The following is a 20,639-nucleotide window of genomic DNA, read 5'->3' on the forward strand; positions in this document are numbered from 1 at the left end:
GGAAGTGGTATCTTTAGAAAAGAACCAGGGAGGTTGGAGAAAAAGTAGAGGGTATAATGGATTTTGCTCATGACTGGCTGTAAGTCCTAAAAACCACAGTGGAATAGTTTTAAGATGAGTGTTTTGGGTTTGGCATGTCTTATGCTAAAGACATTCCTATTATTTCATCTAATGTTCAAGCAACAGCAAATTTGTTTTAAAGCTGGAGGAAAAACCAGGTGAGCATAATAAGAACATTGTTAGACACAATGTTCTAACATGGTATCTTAAGGAATTTTCCTAAGTAACTTTATTTATATTTAGTTATCATCATAAGGGCAGACTTTCAAACTTGAACCACTTCCTTTCCCATACCTATTTACATATGTACACACACATGTGCATAACCATGCCAAACAGTATCTTGAAATATCTCTTCTTAGTCTGTACCTTATAGGGATCCTCAGGATCTACCCAGGCCACATGAAACATATGACGAATTTCTTCTGCCAGTCCAATTCTTGCTCCACTATTGGCTGCTACATAGATGCGTGGGATACCCTCTGCCCTGGCAAGTTCAGAAGCTCTCAGAAACAGCAAGTCTTCCTGGGGCCCAAAGGACCCAATTCGGTATGTGATGTCATTGCCAATAACAATAATATCCCTGCCTTCTGGATATTCAGGACTTTTAAGGGTCATTTTCCAAGCTACCATGCCAATCTGCAAAGATAAAAAACAAATAAATACAAGCTTCTTACATGGAGAATTTTTTTCTCAGGTTCCTTGATGGTATGATGTATACCTAGGACTCATCCTTCATGTAAAGGTAGGTACTGCTGAAGAGCCAAACTCCCTATTTTTTTTTTTTTTTTTTTTTTTTGTGGTACTGGGGATTGAACCCAGGGCCTCATGCTTGTGAGGCAAACACTCTACCAACTGAGCTATATCCCCAGCCCCCAAACTCCCTATTGAAAGCTAGAAAAAAAATCTAGTATAGTACTCTCTAAAAATTTTGCTGAGAACAGGTGGTTTACAATTTATTCCAAAGTGGTCTCAATTCCTTCTTTGGGCCCACTCAAAGACAGAAAAAAAAAAAAAAGTCTTACATACACTAAAGATATGTGTGGAAGAATGCCATGGCAGAGGTAATTAAGTTCAGAATTCCCATATTACTAACTTATATATTGAAACATTATTTCCAGTTTTGTGAGATTCATTTCAAGAAACCATTAACTCATAAGAGAGGAGAATCACCTCTCAAGGACTGTACAACTTTTGTGTCCTTTTACTGTCCTCTACCATTTGATAGGAATAATAGAAACATTCCTTATTGGCTTACTCCAGGCATGCACTATTTCTGTAAGAATTTACTATGACTCAGCAATGTATCCTTAAGAGCAATTCTTGTGCTTTTTTCCAACACCAGAAAACTAAAAGATGCACAGAACTAATCTCTTGCTATACTAAGATATATGCAAATCTCTGTTCTCTGTTGAGTAGCATCTGACCAGTCACACAAATAAGTGATATTGGCTTAAAAGGCAGACTGATAATGTCCCTTGCCAAACCCTCACAATCCTCTCCTTTTTTAAGTCCCCCTGTATACAAGAACTAGTCAATCCTACTTGTTTATCTGCTAGTTTCATTTCTTTTCTATTCACTTACAACCCAGTTACAGCTGCTGTTTTTCATGTCTACCTGTCTGTTTCCTATATACCTGGATAAGCAATGCTTTCCATCCTTTACCCTGTTTCTAGCTCATTCTTTCCTCCCTGCCCCCAACACTCACCCCCCAAAACAAAGCCAACTAGATGAGTATTCCCAGTCCTGCCTATTGGAGCACAGCCACATCTGCAGCGTTGGTCCCTCATCCCCAGGCTGCTGCATATCACCTCATTGGGGAGATGGCCATCAAGAAGGGCCATTAACAGATGTAAATAGCAGCATCCCTGGAAAGCCACATGCATCACCCAGACTCAACCGGGCCAGTGATCATAAGCTCTGAGTACACATTTCTCAATCCAATTGCACATCCACTGTAATCAGGCTGGTTGAAGCTCTCCACATAGCTATTTGTGATTCTCAGCATTAAGAAATATATATATATATATGAAACACCCACAGATAAATATAAGCTATTTAATATATCATACCATTGGCCAAACACAAATCAAAATGGACATAATACACAGGAAAAAATCCAATTGCCTTCTGAGATATTACTCTCTTTGCTCATTAAAGACAGATAAGAGAAGGAGAAACACATCATCCAAAAGATAGCACAGGAAACCCTAAATATCAGGATAATTTCGGCTGTGGTTCTTAAGAAGATAGTTAATACAATGCCTGTGTAGGGAGGAATATTTTGTCTGCTTTCTATGTGCACTGCTTTAGCCCAACCACTCTTGTTTTTCAAGAAAGAAAAGCTGTTTTCTGTCTTCTTTCCTTTAAATGCATTTGTAGTTAGGAAGATTGGTTTTTACACCAAATTTTGTGATATATTAACCTTAGCCACCTAGGTCAGAAGCAGCTTAGATAGAAGCCCTGAAGAATCTACTTCGGCATTTGTGTGCTAATGTAAATACTGTGACAATGTGGCACTGGGCAGGCAAATAATACTCTTATCTTTCATTATTACCTGGGGACTCTAACTGTATCACTTGGGCAGTCAGTTCAACAATTGGCCAGGTCATTATGCTTACAATATTGACTTCTAATTAGGTGTCAACACAGCAGCACCAAGAACACACTACTCTTTATCAATGTCTTTCTGAAGTGTGTTCCTCACCAGCTCCCTGCCCCCACTGCCTTAAAAAGTACCATTACAGAATGGAGAGTATTATCCCAGTCTTTGTACAGCAAGATTCCTTACTGGAAGAGATTCAATATTGAGTCAGCACAATGGATGAACATCTAAGAAAGTATCTGTTGCTCAATTTACTTTAAAATTTGGATTTCACTGTTAAACAGTAAGACATATATAATGATGAATATGGGCTTTGGAGTCAACCAAACGTAGATCTAAATCTAGATTCTATTGCTTATTAACTCTGTGGCCTTGGGAATATTATTTAACTTTATTGAGTTTCAACGTCCCCAGATGCAAAATAAAGAAAATAATACCCATGGGTTTGATAAACTATCGGAAGCAGTTTAACATACAAAGTTTACCCTTTTCTCTCCTCTCAATCTGTCTATATTCTATCTAATCCCAAAGGTTTGTTCAAATTCCATTTCCTCAGTAAAGCTTCCCTAGCACAAAGTAACCTTTCTCTTTTCCAGTCTCTTAAACCAAGACCTTCATGCAGAGAACCTATTTGATAATTAATCATATACTGCCTAGAACTTTTGTTAGCTTACCATCTTGAACCATTGTATCATCTCCTCTAGTGCCTTGCAGGATCCTGAGACATAATATGGGAGTAATGAATACTTCATAGTCTGCGTTTGATATCTGAAGATTATAGAATCACAGTCCTAAATGTCATTAAACTTTTTTCTTCACTAGCAATATTAACTGAACATCTATTACATGCTGCACTATACTACAAGTTGACAAATATTGAAGTGGTTAAGAGTTTAAGTGGAGGAGTCAAGCTGTCTGGTATAAATTCCAGTTTTATGCTAGCTATAAAATTTTAGACAAGTCAACCTTTGATAGCCTCACTTTTCACAATTATAAAATGGAGACAGTAATATCTTTCTGAAGGGACTGTTGTGAGGAACACCACATTGAATTAGTACACAGCCTGGTATATAAAAACCCTATTACTGGGCTGGGGTTGTAGCTCAGTGGTAGAGCACTTGCCAAGCATGTGTTAGGCACTGGGTTCAATTCTCAGCACCGTGTATAAATAAATGCAATAAATGTTCACTGACAAGTAAAAAAAAATTTTTTTAAACCCTATTATTATTGCTGGGCATGGTGGTGCATGCCTATAGTCCCACCCAGCATCATGGGAAACTAGGCAGGAGGACTGCAAGTTCAAAGCCAGCCTTAGCAACAGCAAGGCACTAAGCAACTTAGTGAGACCCTATCTCTAACTAAAATACAAAAAAGGGCTGGGGATGTGGCTCAGTGGTTGAGTGCCCCTGAGTTCAATCCCCAGTGCCCCCATCACCAAAAAAACCCTTCTATTATTAACTCGAAGGTACTGTTATTGCCATGAGGGAACTGAGGCCCAGAGTAACTAAGTAACTGTTCTTACAGAGTGGGAAAAAATGTTTCTCACACACACTGCAGATAGAGCACTAATTTCCAAAGTTTGTAAAGAACTTTAAAACACTTTACATCAAAAATACAAAGAACCCAGGGGCTGGGGAGATAGCTCAGTTGGTAGAGTAAGCACAAGGCCCTGGGTTCGATCCCCAGCACCCAAAAAAAAAAAAAAAAAAAAAAAAAAAAGAACCCAATCAATAAATGGGCTAAGGAACTGGGTAGACACTTCACAGAAGAAGATATAGAGGCAATTAACAAATATACGAAAAAGTGTTATATATTCATATTCATAAGAGGATGATGATCTATAATGGGGGTGGGGATAGGAAAGATAGTGGAATGAGACAGACATCATTACTCTATGTACATGTATGATTATATGAATGTTGTGAATCTACATCATGTACAATCATAGAAACGAAAAGCTGTACCCCATTTGTGTACAATGAATCAAAATGCAGGCTGTAAAAATAAAAAACGAGAAATAAAAAAGAAAAGAAAAAAGCTAGTGAGTTACTTTTTTTTCTTTGCAGTACCAAGGGGTACTGTACCATCGAACTACATTCACAGAAAGGACCCGCCCCTGCCCCGCCGTTCCTTTTGAAATAGGGCCTCATTCAGTTGTCTAGGCTGGCTGGCCTCAAACTTGCATTCCTTCTGCCATCTTCCTGCCTCAGTCTACCAAGTAGTTGGGATTACAAGTTGTGCATACCTGTGCCTGAAATGTTTACTTTTTAAAGTAAAGTTCACAGAAATAGAAATTATATTTCTTCACTAGTTAAGAAAATATTTTCCAGACTAGTGCTACTGCCTTTAGCTGAACACAATATGTAAGATAAACATCAATTACAGCACAATACAAATGTCGTGATAACAACATTTTTGGAGGGAAATAAATGGGATAGCGATGTCACTGTATTTATTGTCTGTATACTCTTATAAAGTGATGGCTGTGAATAGCATTCTAACACATCATAATATAATACTAAATTAGAAGGAGGAGGACACAAAATTGCATGCAAAATTGTGAGAGGCAAAATAGTCTTGTGGTTAAGGGTATAGACTCTGGAGCCAGATTCTGAGATTCTTAGTCTCAATCTAATAAAAGGAAGAGTCAGTCAGTTACTAGTCATATAAGCTTAGATAAGATACTAACCTTTCTGTGCTTCAGTTTCTTTATTGGTAAAAGGAGGGTAATAACTTTCTATATAAGTTTAGGGTGAGGATTAAATATATACTAAGTACATAGTAAATGCACACAGTAAATGCACAGTATGTTTTTAAAACTTTATCTAAAAGCATGCTAGTGGGTGGGGAACACAAATTTAAAAAAAAAAAAGTAAAATGAGATAATAGTTTTAGGAGGATGGAATTGTATGTATGGTTTTCATTTTCCAAACTTTCTTTAATATATTTATACTGCATTGATGACTTCAGCGTTTTTTTATCCACACTGGGTGGGAACTGAACCCAGGGGGTTTTACCACTAAACTACATTCCTACCCATTTTGTTTTGTGTTTTATTTTCAGATAGGCATCTCATTAAGTTGCTGAGGCTGACCTTGAACTTACATCTTACTCATTTATTTTTTTTTTTCAGTTGCAGATGGACACAATACCTTTATTTATTTTTATGTGGTGCTAAGGATCAAACCCAGTGCCTTACACATACTAGGTAAGCCCTCTACCACTGAGCCACAACCCTAGGCCCTCTCATTTACCTTTTTTTAAACATTTTTTTTCAATTTTTTTTAGTTGTTTATTGATGGACCTTTATTTATATGCGGTGCTGAGAATCGAACCCAGTGCCTTACACATGCCAGGCAAGTGCTCTACCACTGAGCCACAACCCCAGTCCCTCATTTACTTTTTAATTCCTAAAAGTTTAAAGTCAGTCGGGCATGGTGGCGTATACTTATAATCCCAGCAACTTGGGAGGCTGAGGTGGGAGGATCACAAGTTTGAGGCCAGCCTCAGAATTAGTGAGACCCTTATCTCAAAATAAAACATAAAAAAGGGGGCTAAGGTTGTGGCTCAGTGATAGAGCAATTGCCTGGCATGTGTGAGGCCCTGGGTTCAATACTCAGTATCGCATATAAAAAAAAAATAAATAAAAAATAAAGGTCCACTGAAAACTAAAATAATATTTTTAAAAAAACATAAAAAAGGTCTGAGATTATAGCTCAAGTGGTAGAGCACCCTTGGATTCCATCCCTAGTGACAGACACACACACACACACACACACACACACACACACACACACACACCCGGAAAAAAAAAAAAAATGAGAAAGATTACCAAGACTCATTAACTTATTGAGATCCTGTCTCAAAATAAACACTAAAAAGGATTGAAGATGTAGCTCAGTGGTAACATGCACCTAGGTTCATCCCCAGTATCAAAAAAGAAAAAAAAAAGTATTTTTTAAGGGGAAAAAAAATCTCACCAGTTTAATGGATTTCCTACATTTTAAAGGAACTGATTCTCAATTTTAGTTAGATTATAATAGACCATATTTATGTAAAGCTAAAAAGAGAGAAAAAATATGAAAATTGAAAGAATTACCTTAAAGTGAGACTATCAAGAACTATCTTAGGGGTGGGCACAGAGGCACACATCTATAATCCTAGCTACTCAGAGGCTTAGGCAGGGGAACTGCAAGTTCAAGGTCAGCTTTAGTAACTTAGAACTTTGTCTCAAAATATATATTAAAAGGTGAGAGGATTTAAGCTCAGTGATAAAGTGCCCCTCAACCCCACCCCCAACCCACCCCAGGTTTAATCTCCAGTACAAGGGAAAAAAGAAAAAGGAAAAAAAAAAAAATGAAAAAGAACTATGTTAGTGCTTGGGGTGTAGCTCAGTGGTAGAATGCTTGTCTTGCATGTATAAAGCCCTGGGTTCATTCCCTAGCTCTGGGGAAAAAAACAAAAAACTACCTTAGTTGGTTGGGCTATCATTTTATTTTATTTTTTTAAAGATATTTTCTGCAATGATGTGGTAGAATGTATATATAGGTTTATACAATATTAATATCCCTACCTGAGAAGTAACTGCTTCAGTGTTTTTCTGGTCTGATGGTTAAATACATATTTATACTTTTTAAGTCAATATTTGTACAATAGACAAGAACAGTGCCTATCAGCTAAATACATATTTAGGACTGTACCACATGTATTACAAACATGTACTAAAATCGAAAGCTTATATTTATACAGAGCCTTTCATCTTGAAGGGGGCTAAAGAGCTTTACAAACATATGTACATAAAAGGACGTTTGTACTGATAGGCAGGCAAGGTATCAATTCGCCCACTCCCCTATTTCTTTCAGCAGTCCTGGGTAGGAACACATGGTGTCAACAGATGTAGGTCTATAACAGCTGCAAAGACACGTAACACAATAATCCAGTTGCGATGCACAGTCACTGAAAGGAGGATTGCAACTTCAGAATAGCAACTGCTCTCCTCTAATGCAGAAGCACCACAGCCATTTCCAGCTTTGTGTTTTTAAATTATTCTCTACCAAATTCAACTAATCACTTGACAAAATTGAATTTGATACTGGAAGTGGTTTCTGAATGCAAAACACTTTCTGTCTGATGATGAACACTAGGTTGAAAAATGCTTCCCCCTGCCCTTGTTAGATTTAGGAGAAAAGGTGGGGGGCAGGGGTAGGATCACAACATTCAGGATCACAATATTCAAAATATTCTAAGAATAGCTTTGTCTTAGAGGATTGGGTATTACTTTGGAAGACAGACATATTTCTTTTCCCTCCATCTAATTAGGATAGCTTGAGTTTTTCAGTTGAATTACATAGAAAGTCTATATATGTTATATACACAATGAAGATTTTATTATGCAAAAATTCTGCAATCACTATAAAGGTATACACAAGTGTGAAAATGTGATTAGGAATGTGACATTCACTGATTTCACCTAAGCTCAAGCTGCCTTGTATATTAACTGAAGAATAACAACCAAGGGAAATCCCATCACTGAATTCCGTTTTTGTTTTTTTTTTCTGTCTTCTCTTTCCTGTCCACATTTCTACTCCAATGAAACCTGGTAAAAATGTCACTCCAGGACTAAGGAATGAGGACTGACCAGCTAAGGAAGCAATAAAAAGGCAACCTGTAGCCTGTTTGGGCTAGTAGGGTCTACTGAGTTTCAGATTCACGATTCTTAATACTGGCAGCACCAGCATCTTCCCTGACCACTGCCTCTCGTGAGAACTGACTATCCAAGTGGGTCCTATGTACTTACTGAAAACTGTCTTGTTGTTAATATTGCCATGAGTACATTTTAAAATATTTTATTTTGGATACATTTTTCATGACAGGACATTCAAAAAAACAGGTTTCTTAGTTTTCTTTTAGGGATATCAAGCGAAGATAATTGTTTTAAAGTGAAAAAGGGAAGAGAATCAAAAGAGTTACAGTGATCAAACTAAAGATTAGAAGAAATAAGTATTTGTTTTCCTTATACGAGTACTGAGAAAGAAAATATTTCTCTGGCCACATTCTAATCCTGGAATAAACACACTCAAGTAAGGGAGGAGGGAGAAGGGAGGAGAAAGCAAGCAGAAGAGAACAGTCTTATTTAACTGTTTTTATGTGGGTAAAATGATTTGTGCCACAGTATTTCCATAAGAAGTGGGACCATTATTTTCCTGTAGAAACACATTTGGTTTGAAAAGTATCACTGGACAGGACGTGAAAATCAAACCAAATGAATTATTCACAACCTCCGATCAGAGGTGATCATTATTTCTGATGCTCCAAACAGTGATTAGGATTCTGCCCTGAGATGTCATTTTCTCGCTGAGTAACACCAGCGATACAGAAAGGCATTATCTATCTATCCATACATGTATTTTTTCTCCTGGGAGGACCCTGGTTTAATGTTACTATAACAGACACTAAAAACATGATAATATTAACATTTATTCTGGTGGTATCCATAAATGCCATTAGTCTGACACAAAGTGTCAACACTAATCATGACCCAAAATTAACACCAAAATTGACATCAACATTAATTGTACTATCAGTGTGAACAGAATGTGCAAGCGCCACAGGCACTTTCCAAAGCTGCAGTTGTTATAAAATAAAATAATAATGTTAAACTCAACAAGGAAATTTGAAGAGAAAACTAAGAGGCAAAACATGACTGGATTTTGTTTTTTGCAGGTGTAAGAAGCATCCATCAACTCTAGCTATGCTGCGGGAGGCAGAAAGAGAACATCATTGCCACGGTTGCCTTTCTTCTATCTCCACACTGCAAGTTCTGCCAGTAGCAACAAACATCTTTCCATACAGATTTAAATACAGGTTACACTGTGGCTGAAATGATGACACTGCTATTTTCCATGCTAAAAGTCTAAAACTTGAGAGTGATTTTTGGCAAAGCCTCCAGGAGCGATTGTTCTAATTCTGCTAATGCCAGGAAGATGACCACCCTGCAGAGCTCTGGGGAAGCAATACAAAGAATTCTAGTATGTCTGAGCTGAAATGGATTTTGGTATTATATGCAACATAAAAATGAGAAAACTAAAACCCACAGAGAAGGAATTGGAACTTGAGTTCCTTTTCAGCTACATAACAAAATGTGACTTTTGCCCCCTTTTGTATTTTGTATGGAATGTTAAATCTTCACCTTTAATAAGAAACTACAGAAGTAACTGCCATAGAAATTTTAACTCATATTTGTCTCGTAATAAAACACAATGAAATATTATAAAATACTGTATGTTTTAAAAGATATATTTTAAAGTCATAAGGCAATGTAACATTTAACTTAATGTGTTCTATTTGTGAAAACCAGGTTGAAAAAAATATCAGCACCTTTGTATACTATATTATTTGTCAGATATAGCGTACTTCATTGCCTAGTGCTAGATGATCACACAAAAGAGCTCAAAACAATTTTCTTAATAGCCAACGAAACTTTTTTCATGCTTGGGTAATTAAAACATGGCTGAATAAACTTAGTCTCTCTAAGATGTGTTTAGAGGGTAAGAAAAGTATAATTTTTAGAGCAGAAAAAAAATTCATTCTGGAAGTAATTTTTTGCTAACATTATTAAAGATTAGAAATAATAATTCTGAAATAATGATTTCTCCTTGTAGACATAGTACTTTAATAAGCATACCTTTTTTTTTTTTTAAACATATACATGGAAGTAAGTGGTATTTGAGAAACAAGACACAGGATTAATTGGTTGATACGGAAATTAACCAAGTTGGCCTACTATAGTCCTAGAGCTTTGCCCATTAATCATATGAAAGAATGTTGAACTCTGGTGCTCCACGCTACAACTCATCCTCTGGTGTCATCTACTGCTGTCCTGATGTTCATTATTGCTTCTAGTTGGAGCAGTAAAGTTTCTTGATGTAGGGTACTATGTCACATCCTTTTTTGGTAAAACCTTAAAGCTTAAGACATGTAAGAAAATGCTGGCAAGTACATTCTTTTAAGGGTTATCTCTAGGACTTGCTTTGGAAAAAGAAAAAAAAAAAAAAAAGGAGGAGTCCTCCACAAGGACTACTCTAGTGAGCCAATGGACACTTTAGGATTTTCAAAGTTGATTGCACTCACTGAGGTTTAGTTGCTAACAATGAAGTGAGTCAAAACCAACTAATCAACTTGATGAGAAATCTACAACACTAATAATAGTCATTCAGAAGGAATCCTGAGAAAAGCATATGCATCCCAAAAGAACAGTGTTAGAAATTCATGAGAAGCAATTCCATGGTAGGGAGACTTATTTTTCAAAATTAGCCTCAAAAGTTTTCTTCTTTTCCTTTTTCCTTGTAGTACAGGGATTGAACCCAGCATCTCCTTTATGCTAGGGAGATGTTCTACCACTGAACCACATTCCTAGTCCTTTTTTGTTTGTTTTTTTTTAGCCTCAAAATTTTTCTAATGAAGGATTCAAATGGAAGATCACTTTAGACAATGACTTGTAGCCAAATACATTCACTTAGAATGGGGATAAAATAAGAAAAGAGTATAATGTCTTTAAATAAAACTATCTTACCATAATACTACATATCTTTCTCTATACTTAGAATTCCTATGTTGCTAGGCCTAAAAGATTCAAAATTGTTTTTCTGAAGCCTTTAATGAACAATAAGGCAAGGACAAATTATGAATGTTTATATATAACTAGTGGTATGAGACCCTTTTCTGTTGAGGATTGCAAAGCATTTACAAACATTCTCCTGTCTTCAAGGAGAGACAGGTAGTGTTAGACGGTCCCTGATCATGCACAGATCATGATCATCTTTTTTAGACCTGCTTTTCTTAGGTCTATTTCAGAGCTCACCTTCAGTATACTACAATTCAAATATGCTGTTTTTCTAACACATATCTAAAGAGACTGACACTGACTTAATTTTCATACCTAGCACAAGAAGTTAAAGTGATTTCAAAAGAATGAAACAAAAGCACAATAAAACACGTCCAATTAGCTGCACATTCATGAAGCTATTCTGAGGTCAAATAGAGTAAGACAATGTACAAAAATTTAATGTTAAGTTAGAAAAATATTTGAGTCCCATGTTCATGAGAAATAGTCAACCCTTTCTTTACTCAAACCCACAGCATACACATACTCTCTCCAGGCAGTTTCAGAGCATAATGGGTTCCACTAGAATCTGAGTTCAGGATAACCTAAGCAATTCCTCTGAGAGTATGGAAAATGTCAACCAAGTGAATTAAGACAGAGGGTTATGGTGGTTTTTCTAAAATAAGAGGTCCTTTGGGTTAAGAGGTCCAGCCTAAGAACTGTCAGAATGGATCTACTAATTAATTTCTTCTAATCTTTTAGGCTTATTTAAGCTTAACAACTTCCTTTCCCTACTCAACTTCTAAATTTTTTTCACTCGACTAAAAATTTCAAAGGATTATAACAACATGTAAGCAAGAAGCACAGTAAGATTTGTTCAAGCTGGTCGCTGATGTAGACATATTTGTCATATCATCTCTATATTTTTCTGTATTGTTTAAAATGTTTTAATAAAAAAATTAAAAAACACTATGCTTTGATGGTACTAGACAGTGTGAACAACTGAACAACAATTAAATATAGGTACTGGTAGGGTTGACCAAAGCCAGAACTGAATTCCTAATGCCCACTATCTCCACAATTTTCATCCCAAGAACATAAAGCAGAACTGAAACCAAGCTATCAGTCCTAATGGTAGCTAGTCTTTAAACTTAAATTTACCCTACTTTATTTCCTCTTCTCAAAAGAATGTTTAGAGCCCTGATGTTGGTTCAACACATTGCCAACCAAAGAGTTAAAACTGCAACTGCATACTGTAGAAACAGTTGGAAAAAGTCTACCATGCCAAGTGAAAGAAAAGGAAAGACACAGTAGCTTTGCTTCACCAAACAGGGCGATTCGAGAGGCTTGTTTGAATGCTAAATTACTGAGAAGGAAAAACGCTGACACCTAGTGCCCATATGAAAAAATGAAGCCTCAGAGTCACCACAGTTCTTAAGTGTGGTCCTGCGTAAGGGAGAGGGAACCATCAAATTGCATTCAATTTGGAATATACTTCCCTTCCAGAAAAATTTTAAGAAAAAAAAATTTATGCTACACAAGAGTTTCAATCTCTGATTACCAATCCTTTTTTGGATACATATACTGTACCATTTATTATAACTGCTTCTAAACACGACATTTTCTCATCTCAGTTTTTCATTATGACAGAAGTGATAGGAGGGAATGATAAAAAGCCCATGTTCTGAAATGGTAAGGAAAACAGGGACCTAATTTCTACAAGCACTAAAATTACTATCATATCTACCTCTCTATCATATCTTTCATCATTGCCCGATTTAGAGATTCCTGATCTAGTTCACAGAGCTGTTAAACAAAAATAAAATAACAAAATGCTAATAACTTACTTCAGAACAAATACGAATGCAAACTCAAAAAGACAGAATTTTCTTTATCTCACCAGGCAAAGTTAAGTTGTTCTCTGTCAAGTCTGTTACAGCGCTTGGCTTGATCTCAGCCTGAGCTTTTTAATAACAGGATTTAGTGCGAAGAGTAGCTACACTGGATTGCGAACTGTTACTCAAAATGTTCCCACCTACAATTACAGCTTCCACAAATGATCAAAATAGGTTAGCAAACCGGCAGGAAAATGAAAACAATTCTTCCAAAATAGAGAAACAGTAATGTAGAATTGCTAGATAGCTACATTTCTTCTGAATCCAGGTTCAACAGCACACATTCATCTATATACAGTGCTCATCACTGCACATCAACAGTGTGCATGTAGAAACAAAATCAGTTTAGTCTACATTGCAATCACATTTTCCTCAATCTTATCTTTATTTTAGTAAGTAAATTCAGAGCAACTCGTCTTTTTTTAAAAAATATTTTTAGTTGTAGATGGACACAATACCTTTATTTATTTTTATGTGGTGCTGAGGATCGAACCCAGTGCCTCACACGTGCTAGGCAAGCGCTCTACCACTGAGCCACAACTCCAGCCCCTGGGCAACTCATCTTTAGATCTATTTGCAAGTAATGCAGTTCATAGATTTGGTCTACCTCTTTTTTTATTCCTACCCCAAATTCATACTAAATGTAATGCCATTCAAATCTGGCAATGAGAAAAATGTGTTCTATACATTTCATCACGCATTAGGTGGCATTCCTTTAGTCATATCTTACTTTATGAGGAAGGAAAAACTATGAAAATAGAAAAGAAGCTAACATGAAATCAGAAAAGCTCTCTTTCTCCTGCTTCTAACACAGGCTCCAGTGTTCAAAAATGCAGGTCACATCTCTGCTGAAACAGCCAATATTCTTCCTCAAATGGCAAACAAGTTACCTAAAACTAAATGGAACTGAATTGGTCCAAATCCTGGTCCCATCACCATTTCACCTATTTACTGTCCTGGAACAAAAAATAGGGAAGACAGACAGGCCACCAACACAGCCGACAGTCTAATAAGTGCAAGTTTCTGCCTTTGGTCGTGGGGAAAAGCATCTCAATTCATGGAAAAACTCTGCAAGAATCTCTTGTTTTACCCTTATTCCTTATATCCAAGCACTAGCATTTAAACTCAGAAACTCCCATCCTTCAAGGTAATGCAATACCACCCACAGTGATGACCTGGTAGAGCCATCACCTTTGGAGAACACCACATTATCATGATTTAATGTCTATGTAGCATCAATGCATTTACATTGAGCCTTGGCTCTCAGAACATTAACAGGTCAATTTTTTATTCCTTTTTTAATAAAACTATTTCTCAAGGCTCTGTTCAGATGCCCATTCTCTTTGGGACAGGACAGATTTGCTCCAAATCTCATCAGCATGAGCTCTTTTCGTTCCCCTCACATCATTCTTGGGGTAATATGTAGAGTGCCAGGCTCATGACAAACTTGTCTCTTTGGCCAAAGAAAATTAAACTGCAATGGCTGAAAGTCAACGTGCCCTGATAAAACTGGGTTCAGTATGAGGAAATATATCCTATTGACACTTCGTCATTTCTTAGGCACAGCTGTCCCTCAGAGTTCTGACTGCTGAAACTCCATCCTTAGATTGGTCAGTCTCTCAGTGGACAAGCTCCATTGTATGTTCAAGCTATTGGTAGCAGAGTTTGATACTAATACCCTAACCTCATTCCTGTCGTGCAGTGCCCTATAATCTAGCTAAGGCCACTGACTTCACCCGCCATCCTGGGCATTAGACACTAACTGCTTACAAAAGAACATCAGTCTCACTCCTCCTGAGCTCAAAGGCTCAGAAACAGCAAGCTAACACTCAGGCTCAATCCTAGTCAATCATTTGAAGAAAAGGAAAAGAGAACAAAGAAAAAGGCAACTAAGGAGAGAAAGTACAAAACAAGAAGAAAATGAGAGCTGACAAAAAAAGCAAAAAATCATTTGAACAAAGACTATTATTAGTTTCTGTTTTCAAAACTATTAAAGCACCAGGCAAAGGAAAACATGTGGTCCCTATACTATTTACCACTTATAGCTACAGTACCATGCAGTTGTTTAAGGCATGGGCATCCCTTTAACACCAAGGTTTGTTGGATCTTCAAAGGGTTAAAAAAAACCTTTAATTTTTTTTTTTATTCGTGTGTGTGTGTGTGTGTGTGTGTGTGTGTGTGTGTGTGTGTGTGTGGTCTTTGGGTACAGAGTCCCGTATAATAAGACTATTTGTATTCATACTGGCAGAGTAAACACTACATGTTCATGCCCAGGCAGCTCTGTGCTTGTAATTTCAGCAAGAACAGAGCTCTGTCCCTCTGGGACTTCACTATTCCCCCAGTCTCCATTCGCTCAAACACAGAATGAGAGCAGAGAGAAAGCAGGAGAGAAAGATCATGGCAAGAGGTTTCACATAGCACTGCAGCTAGCTTTCACGTGGCCAAAAATCTCATTTTGTGTTTTAATTACATTAGTTAAAACCATTTTGCTCTCAGCCCCATGTTCACAAGGGTACCTTCCATTCCTGAACAGCAATTCAGTGAATCAGAATTTAAGTCTAGCACAATACAGCTTTTCTTTGCTGCTGAAGGGCTCACTGGGCAGGCGCTACACATAAAGGCACAAATCTCTGCTTCAACTTTGTGTGTTGACGAGTATAGATATCTATTCTTGTCAAAATTCTAGGGATCCTCTCTCCGCATCCTCTTGCCTTTGCTATTTGTCGAGGTACTAGATTAGCAGAACTCCTACAAGCCCGCTACTCTCCATCTGGGCCAATGCTTAACACTACATCATCTGCTCTTGGCTGTTCCTAGTATGCTACTGAAACAGCCAAACACTTAGAGAAAAAAAACAAAAATTATAAATATTCAGAATAAAATGGGAGAAACCTGCATATTATTTCCAGTGGTCTACCTAGTCTATTTATGGCGAACACCCAGGTAAAGTGTACCCTTTCAAAGGAATGAGACTTACCTAGGGATTATATCTAAAATTGAAATAAAAATATCTCCATTTTTAGATTATTGCTTTTATAATTGCTGCATTAGAAGGATAGTTAAAACTGGAGGAACTGATCAACACATGGAGAAGGGTATAAGGGCATAAGGCAGAATAAGACTTTACATCATTATTAAAATGTCACTCTATAAGAAAGGAAGCCAAGGATAGAAAAACACATCCTTAGATAACTATTAATAAGTGGGTTCACTGTTTCTTTTATGTTTAAATTCCTGGTTCTGACTGTACCCCTTTAAAAAGAACATATTAGTTATGCTCATAACAGCACCAGACCAAATGAGCTGAGCATAGAAAAAATGCATAATTATTAAGCAAATAATTAAAAATAAGGCAAAACAATATTTTAAATGTTTTTGTTAGAAAACAATCTCAAACCTATATAAAGAGAAAATAATTTATCTTATGTACCTATCACTTAACTTCAATTATCAACTCATAACCAATCTTATTTCATCTATATTCCCACTTTTATCCTTCTTCATGTTAAATCAAATTCTGGACATCAGATCACTTCATCTGTAAATATTTTAGTATGTAAGTCTAGCAGGAAGTAATACTCTTTTTAAAAATGCAAAATTATAATAACATTATCATACCTAATAATTTAATAATTCCTTGATATCTAGCCAATGTTCTCTCATTAAAAAACCCTACCAAGACTATGTTGCTTGCACCACTTGGATCTTAACATTAGGTAATGATCACTCCCATGGAAAGATGGTACTAGTGGGCACAGAGATAAAAAAGGAGAGAGTGTTTCAACTACTTGCCTCATTTCCTCCTGGAAGCCTGTTCATGTGGACCAGCTGACCTTGATCATCCAATACCAGTTCAGTATATGTCAGCATGTCTGAAGGCAGAGGAGGTGATGGGAGGAATGCTTGAGTGGACATGGACTCCCAGAGTTTGATCAGGGACTAGTAGAGGAGAGAAGTTGGACAATAATGACATTAACATTTCAATATGGACAAAAATAATTAATTACTAAGATTTCATCAATTTGGCTTCACTTTCTTTTACAAGTGTTTTGCAGAGATTCTAAACATTAGACTAAATCTTCCAGCTTTCATTTTCAGTCAATATAGATTTGTAATTATTATTTACATAATATTTTTTACATGCCCTAAAAGTAAGGAACTTTTCAATAAAGTCAAACTACTGAGTGAACCTGAATCAGCAGTAAAGCATTAACACACTTAAAAGATCTGACACTATCCCAGGAATATTAAAATAAAAACTAATTTGCATTGCTACCTTTAAAAGGGGGAGGGATCCTAGAGAAACTTGGTAATAGAAGGTAGTCGACGAATATCCATGAAAGCAAGACATGACACTCAGCTAATATGAACAAAATCCAGGGAAGCCAGAATAAGGTTTCTACTAGAGGTTCAGTAGAAACCTCTTTCTAATATTTTTCCTAGCTATGGGTCCCTACACAGGAATTCGCTCACTAAGACATGTATGGCTTTTTGTAAGTGTACAGATCAATATTGCTCAAATTTGAGAAAACAGACACAATTACCCCTTTAAAAACCATTATGATTTTCATTTCCAACTTCCTATCACAAATAAAACAAATCCTTTATGAAGTGGGAACCAGATGAGTTCTTTGCTTGCCTCACAGCAACAACTAAGGCTCAAATGACTCATAATATACGCACATGTCCTAATCACTGTGCTTATGTCTATCATGTAGGAAAAATTACACGAATGAGATTTTTATTAGCAGCATTGATGTTGGGAAACAGAATCAACACTCAGCTTTCAGGCTAACAATGCTACAAAAGGAAAATACTGAGTGAAGGTAGCTGTGTTTCAAGAGATAGGGCTTGTACACAAATGGTTGCATAAAGGTAATCTTTAGTATTTGTGAATAATACAGGAATTATAGACAGACTATTTACCAAGTCTACATATATTACTTTATTAAAATTCAAATGTGGTGATACTGGTAGTATTGACTAGGAGACTTGGAAAAAGCCTATATTCATAGATTTTTTTTTTTTTTTAAGAACAAATCCAGTATTCTTTTGAAACCTTTTTCTTTATCTGTTGCATTTTCTGCTGGTGATATACTTTTCTTGCCTTCTATTGATGGAAGAAAAATCTGCAGCATAGAGGTGATTCACCATACAGATCAAAGGAATTTATTTTCATATAGAGGATGAAATTCATAATGTCATATTTTCTCATGCTAGTTTTTATTCAGCTATAATAAATCTCCCACAAAAGAACTTATAAACTGTGTACCATGAACTCTATATCCATTTGTCTATGCTATCTATATTGATTCTCATCATATTAGCCTAGGCTATCAGCTAGGGACCTGAGTTATCCTGGAAAATAGGAAAATGAGAACTAGAGTTTCATACCTCTTTTTTAATATCCCTAATTTGAACACAGACTTAGAAATACATATGAAACTTCTCACACAAGTCACTGTAAACTACCATCACAGTCTTGTTGTCTTGGTTTACTCTCTTCCATCTAAAAGCGACTTTTATTCAAATCATTCTTCCTGTTAATTCATAAAGAATCATCCAAAATCTGAGTTGGCAGTCACTGAATTTCAAATGAGATATTTGCTGCCCTTTGACAGTGTTCTTTTCGAGTCAAAGTTGCATCTGATGGAAATTCAGGAAAACCTTGTCTTTTTGGAACATGTCATAACCCCCACCCGTTTAGCCACCTTTACCTGCCGAAACATCTCTGGGATATCATATATATATGTTGTTCCTAAGGACTGTGCCTGAAACCTCTTTGATTGAAGCAGGTCTTTGGTCACATATGGAGTATTGATTAACATTCCATGCAGTGGTCCCTGTTTGTCTCCATATGCCTGAAACATGATCTGCAAGAAAAAACAGAATAGCATAGCTGGTTAAAAGACAGAGGGGAAAAAAATAAATAAATCAAATAGCTGCCTAGAGGGGTTTTTCCCACAAATGTTATTTCTTGAAAAACATTTTTGGTGGACTGAGTAGCTGAGACGTGTCTTTTAGCATTGGGTACTTGGGACTCCCACCTCTCTACAGGTTAACCAACTCCAAAAAAGTGATATGTAATAGGCTGCTTCTGTTTTTGGATTACTTGAAATCAACAAGAAAACAGTATAAATTTCACATCTCAGAGACAGACTGATGAAGTTTGCCTTCTAAAGTGAGTTGAATCCCATATGCTCAAAAATAAAGTAATGAGTAACTAATCGGAGCAATTCTAGGATTTAAGTTGAAAAGCAGCTATGCACTGAAGATAATTCTTGTTATTAGGCCAGATAAAGGTTCTACCAATTCATTGTACTTTAGTTCATTTGATTAGAAGGTGTTTCATAAGTATTACTGGCCATACAAAAGCTTCAAAGATTTTTGCCAGAAGTGGATTTCATCCATCTAGATAGTTAATTCATTAGCCCATAAGATATAGTTATAGTAAAATAACTATATTTTATTAAATTATATTTTAAACTATATATATTTCTCCTCAGTCTACAACTAGTAACTCTTACTACACCTATATTGTCACATAATGAAATCACCACAGCAGTTTTTAATCATTTTAACTCAAATATTTCTAGAAGAGTACTTCATACTCTATATTTAGCTAGTTTTATTTGCTTATGAATATTTATAAGGGATGCCATTATTTCAATTCAATTAATATTTATTGAGTGCTCAGAGATTGTGTAACACTGAACTAGGCACTTTATGTATGAATTTGTACATAATATAAATTCCTAATCCAGTGAATACTGATGGATATTGAGATGAAAGGGTATGCAAATATCCACATATGCATCTGGGCCTAAAATAAAAGCACATATTTACTAATGAATAGATTTGTGGACCTGATATACCAGGTCCACAGGAATGGAATTAAGTACTTTCCAAAACCCTGGGGATAGTCTGGCTAAGTGACTCCATAGTCCCTTAGGTTAGAGGAAAAGGAATGTTCTGCTGACTTGTTCATTAGGTCCTATTTTGGGCAAAACTTGTCTCAGGCTGCTTAAAGGCCCACAGACAAGCTCCCAGTCCTTTTCCATGAATTGATGGGAAAAGTCGCTATGTGAGAAAAAGAATTAATAATGTCTCAGGAATTTAAGAGTAGAAATAGTAAAATTTTAAGAGATTCGAAGATAAGAAAAGTGTACAGTATGAGACTGGATTCAGAGGAAGTAAGTCATATCAAAATAAGAAAAAGGAATAAAAGTAGTAGGTTTTTGGAATTACATTTCTTGTCTATTAAGAGAGATAAGACCTGTGGGTATAGGATTTGAGACTCAGTTTTTTTCATGCTCTGGGATAAAGTTAGGTTGGTCATAGGTAAGCAACATAACTATGTGCTGAGGAAGGGAGCTAAAGAAAGCTGTCTGGGTATACATATTGTTGCTGCAAATTTAAAGTGGTAAAACCACTTTGGCAGTTTCTTATAATGTTAAGTATAAACTTACTATGAACA

General features: G+C 36.3%; 1 protein-coding gene across 9 annotated transcripts in view; it reads right to left on the minus strand.

The window, feature by feature from the left end:
* ACACA (acetyl-CoA carboxylase alpha) overlaps positions 1-20,639 on the minus strand; it is a 273,697-nt gene that overhangs the window by 70,207 nt on the left and 182,851 nt on the right. For all 9 annotated transcript variants that reach the window (XM_079132070.1, XM_079132069.1, XM_079132077.1 and 6 more), the window contains 3 exons: positions 18,880-19,035; positions 16,955-17,101; positions 430-699 (listed from right to left, as the gene is read on the minus strand). In XM_079132070.1, coding sequence (XP_078988196.1) covers positions 430-699; positions 16,955-17,101; positions 18,880-19,035 — 573 coding nt within the window. The remainder of the gene's footprint in view (positions 1-429; positions 700-16,954; positions 17,102-18,879; positions 19,036-20,639) is intronic.

The sequence above is a fragment of the Sciurus vulgaris genome (assembly GCF_902686455.1).
Source record: "Sciurus vulgaris genome assembly, chromosome: 3".
NCBI classification, from domain to species: domain Eukaryota; kingdom Metazoa; phylum Chordata; class Mammalia; order Rodentia; family Sciuridae; genus Sciurus; species Sciurus vulgaris.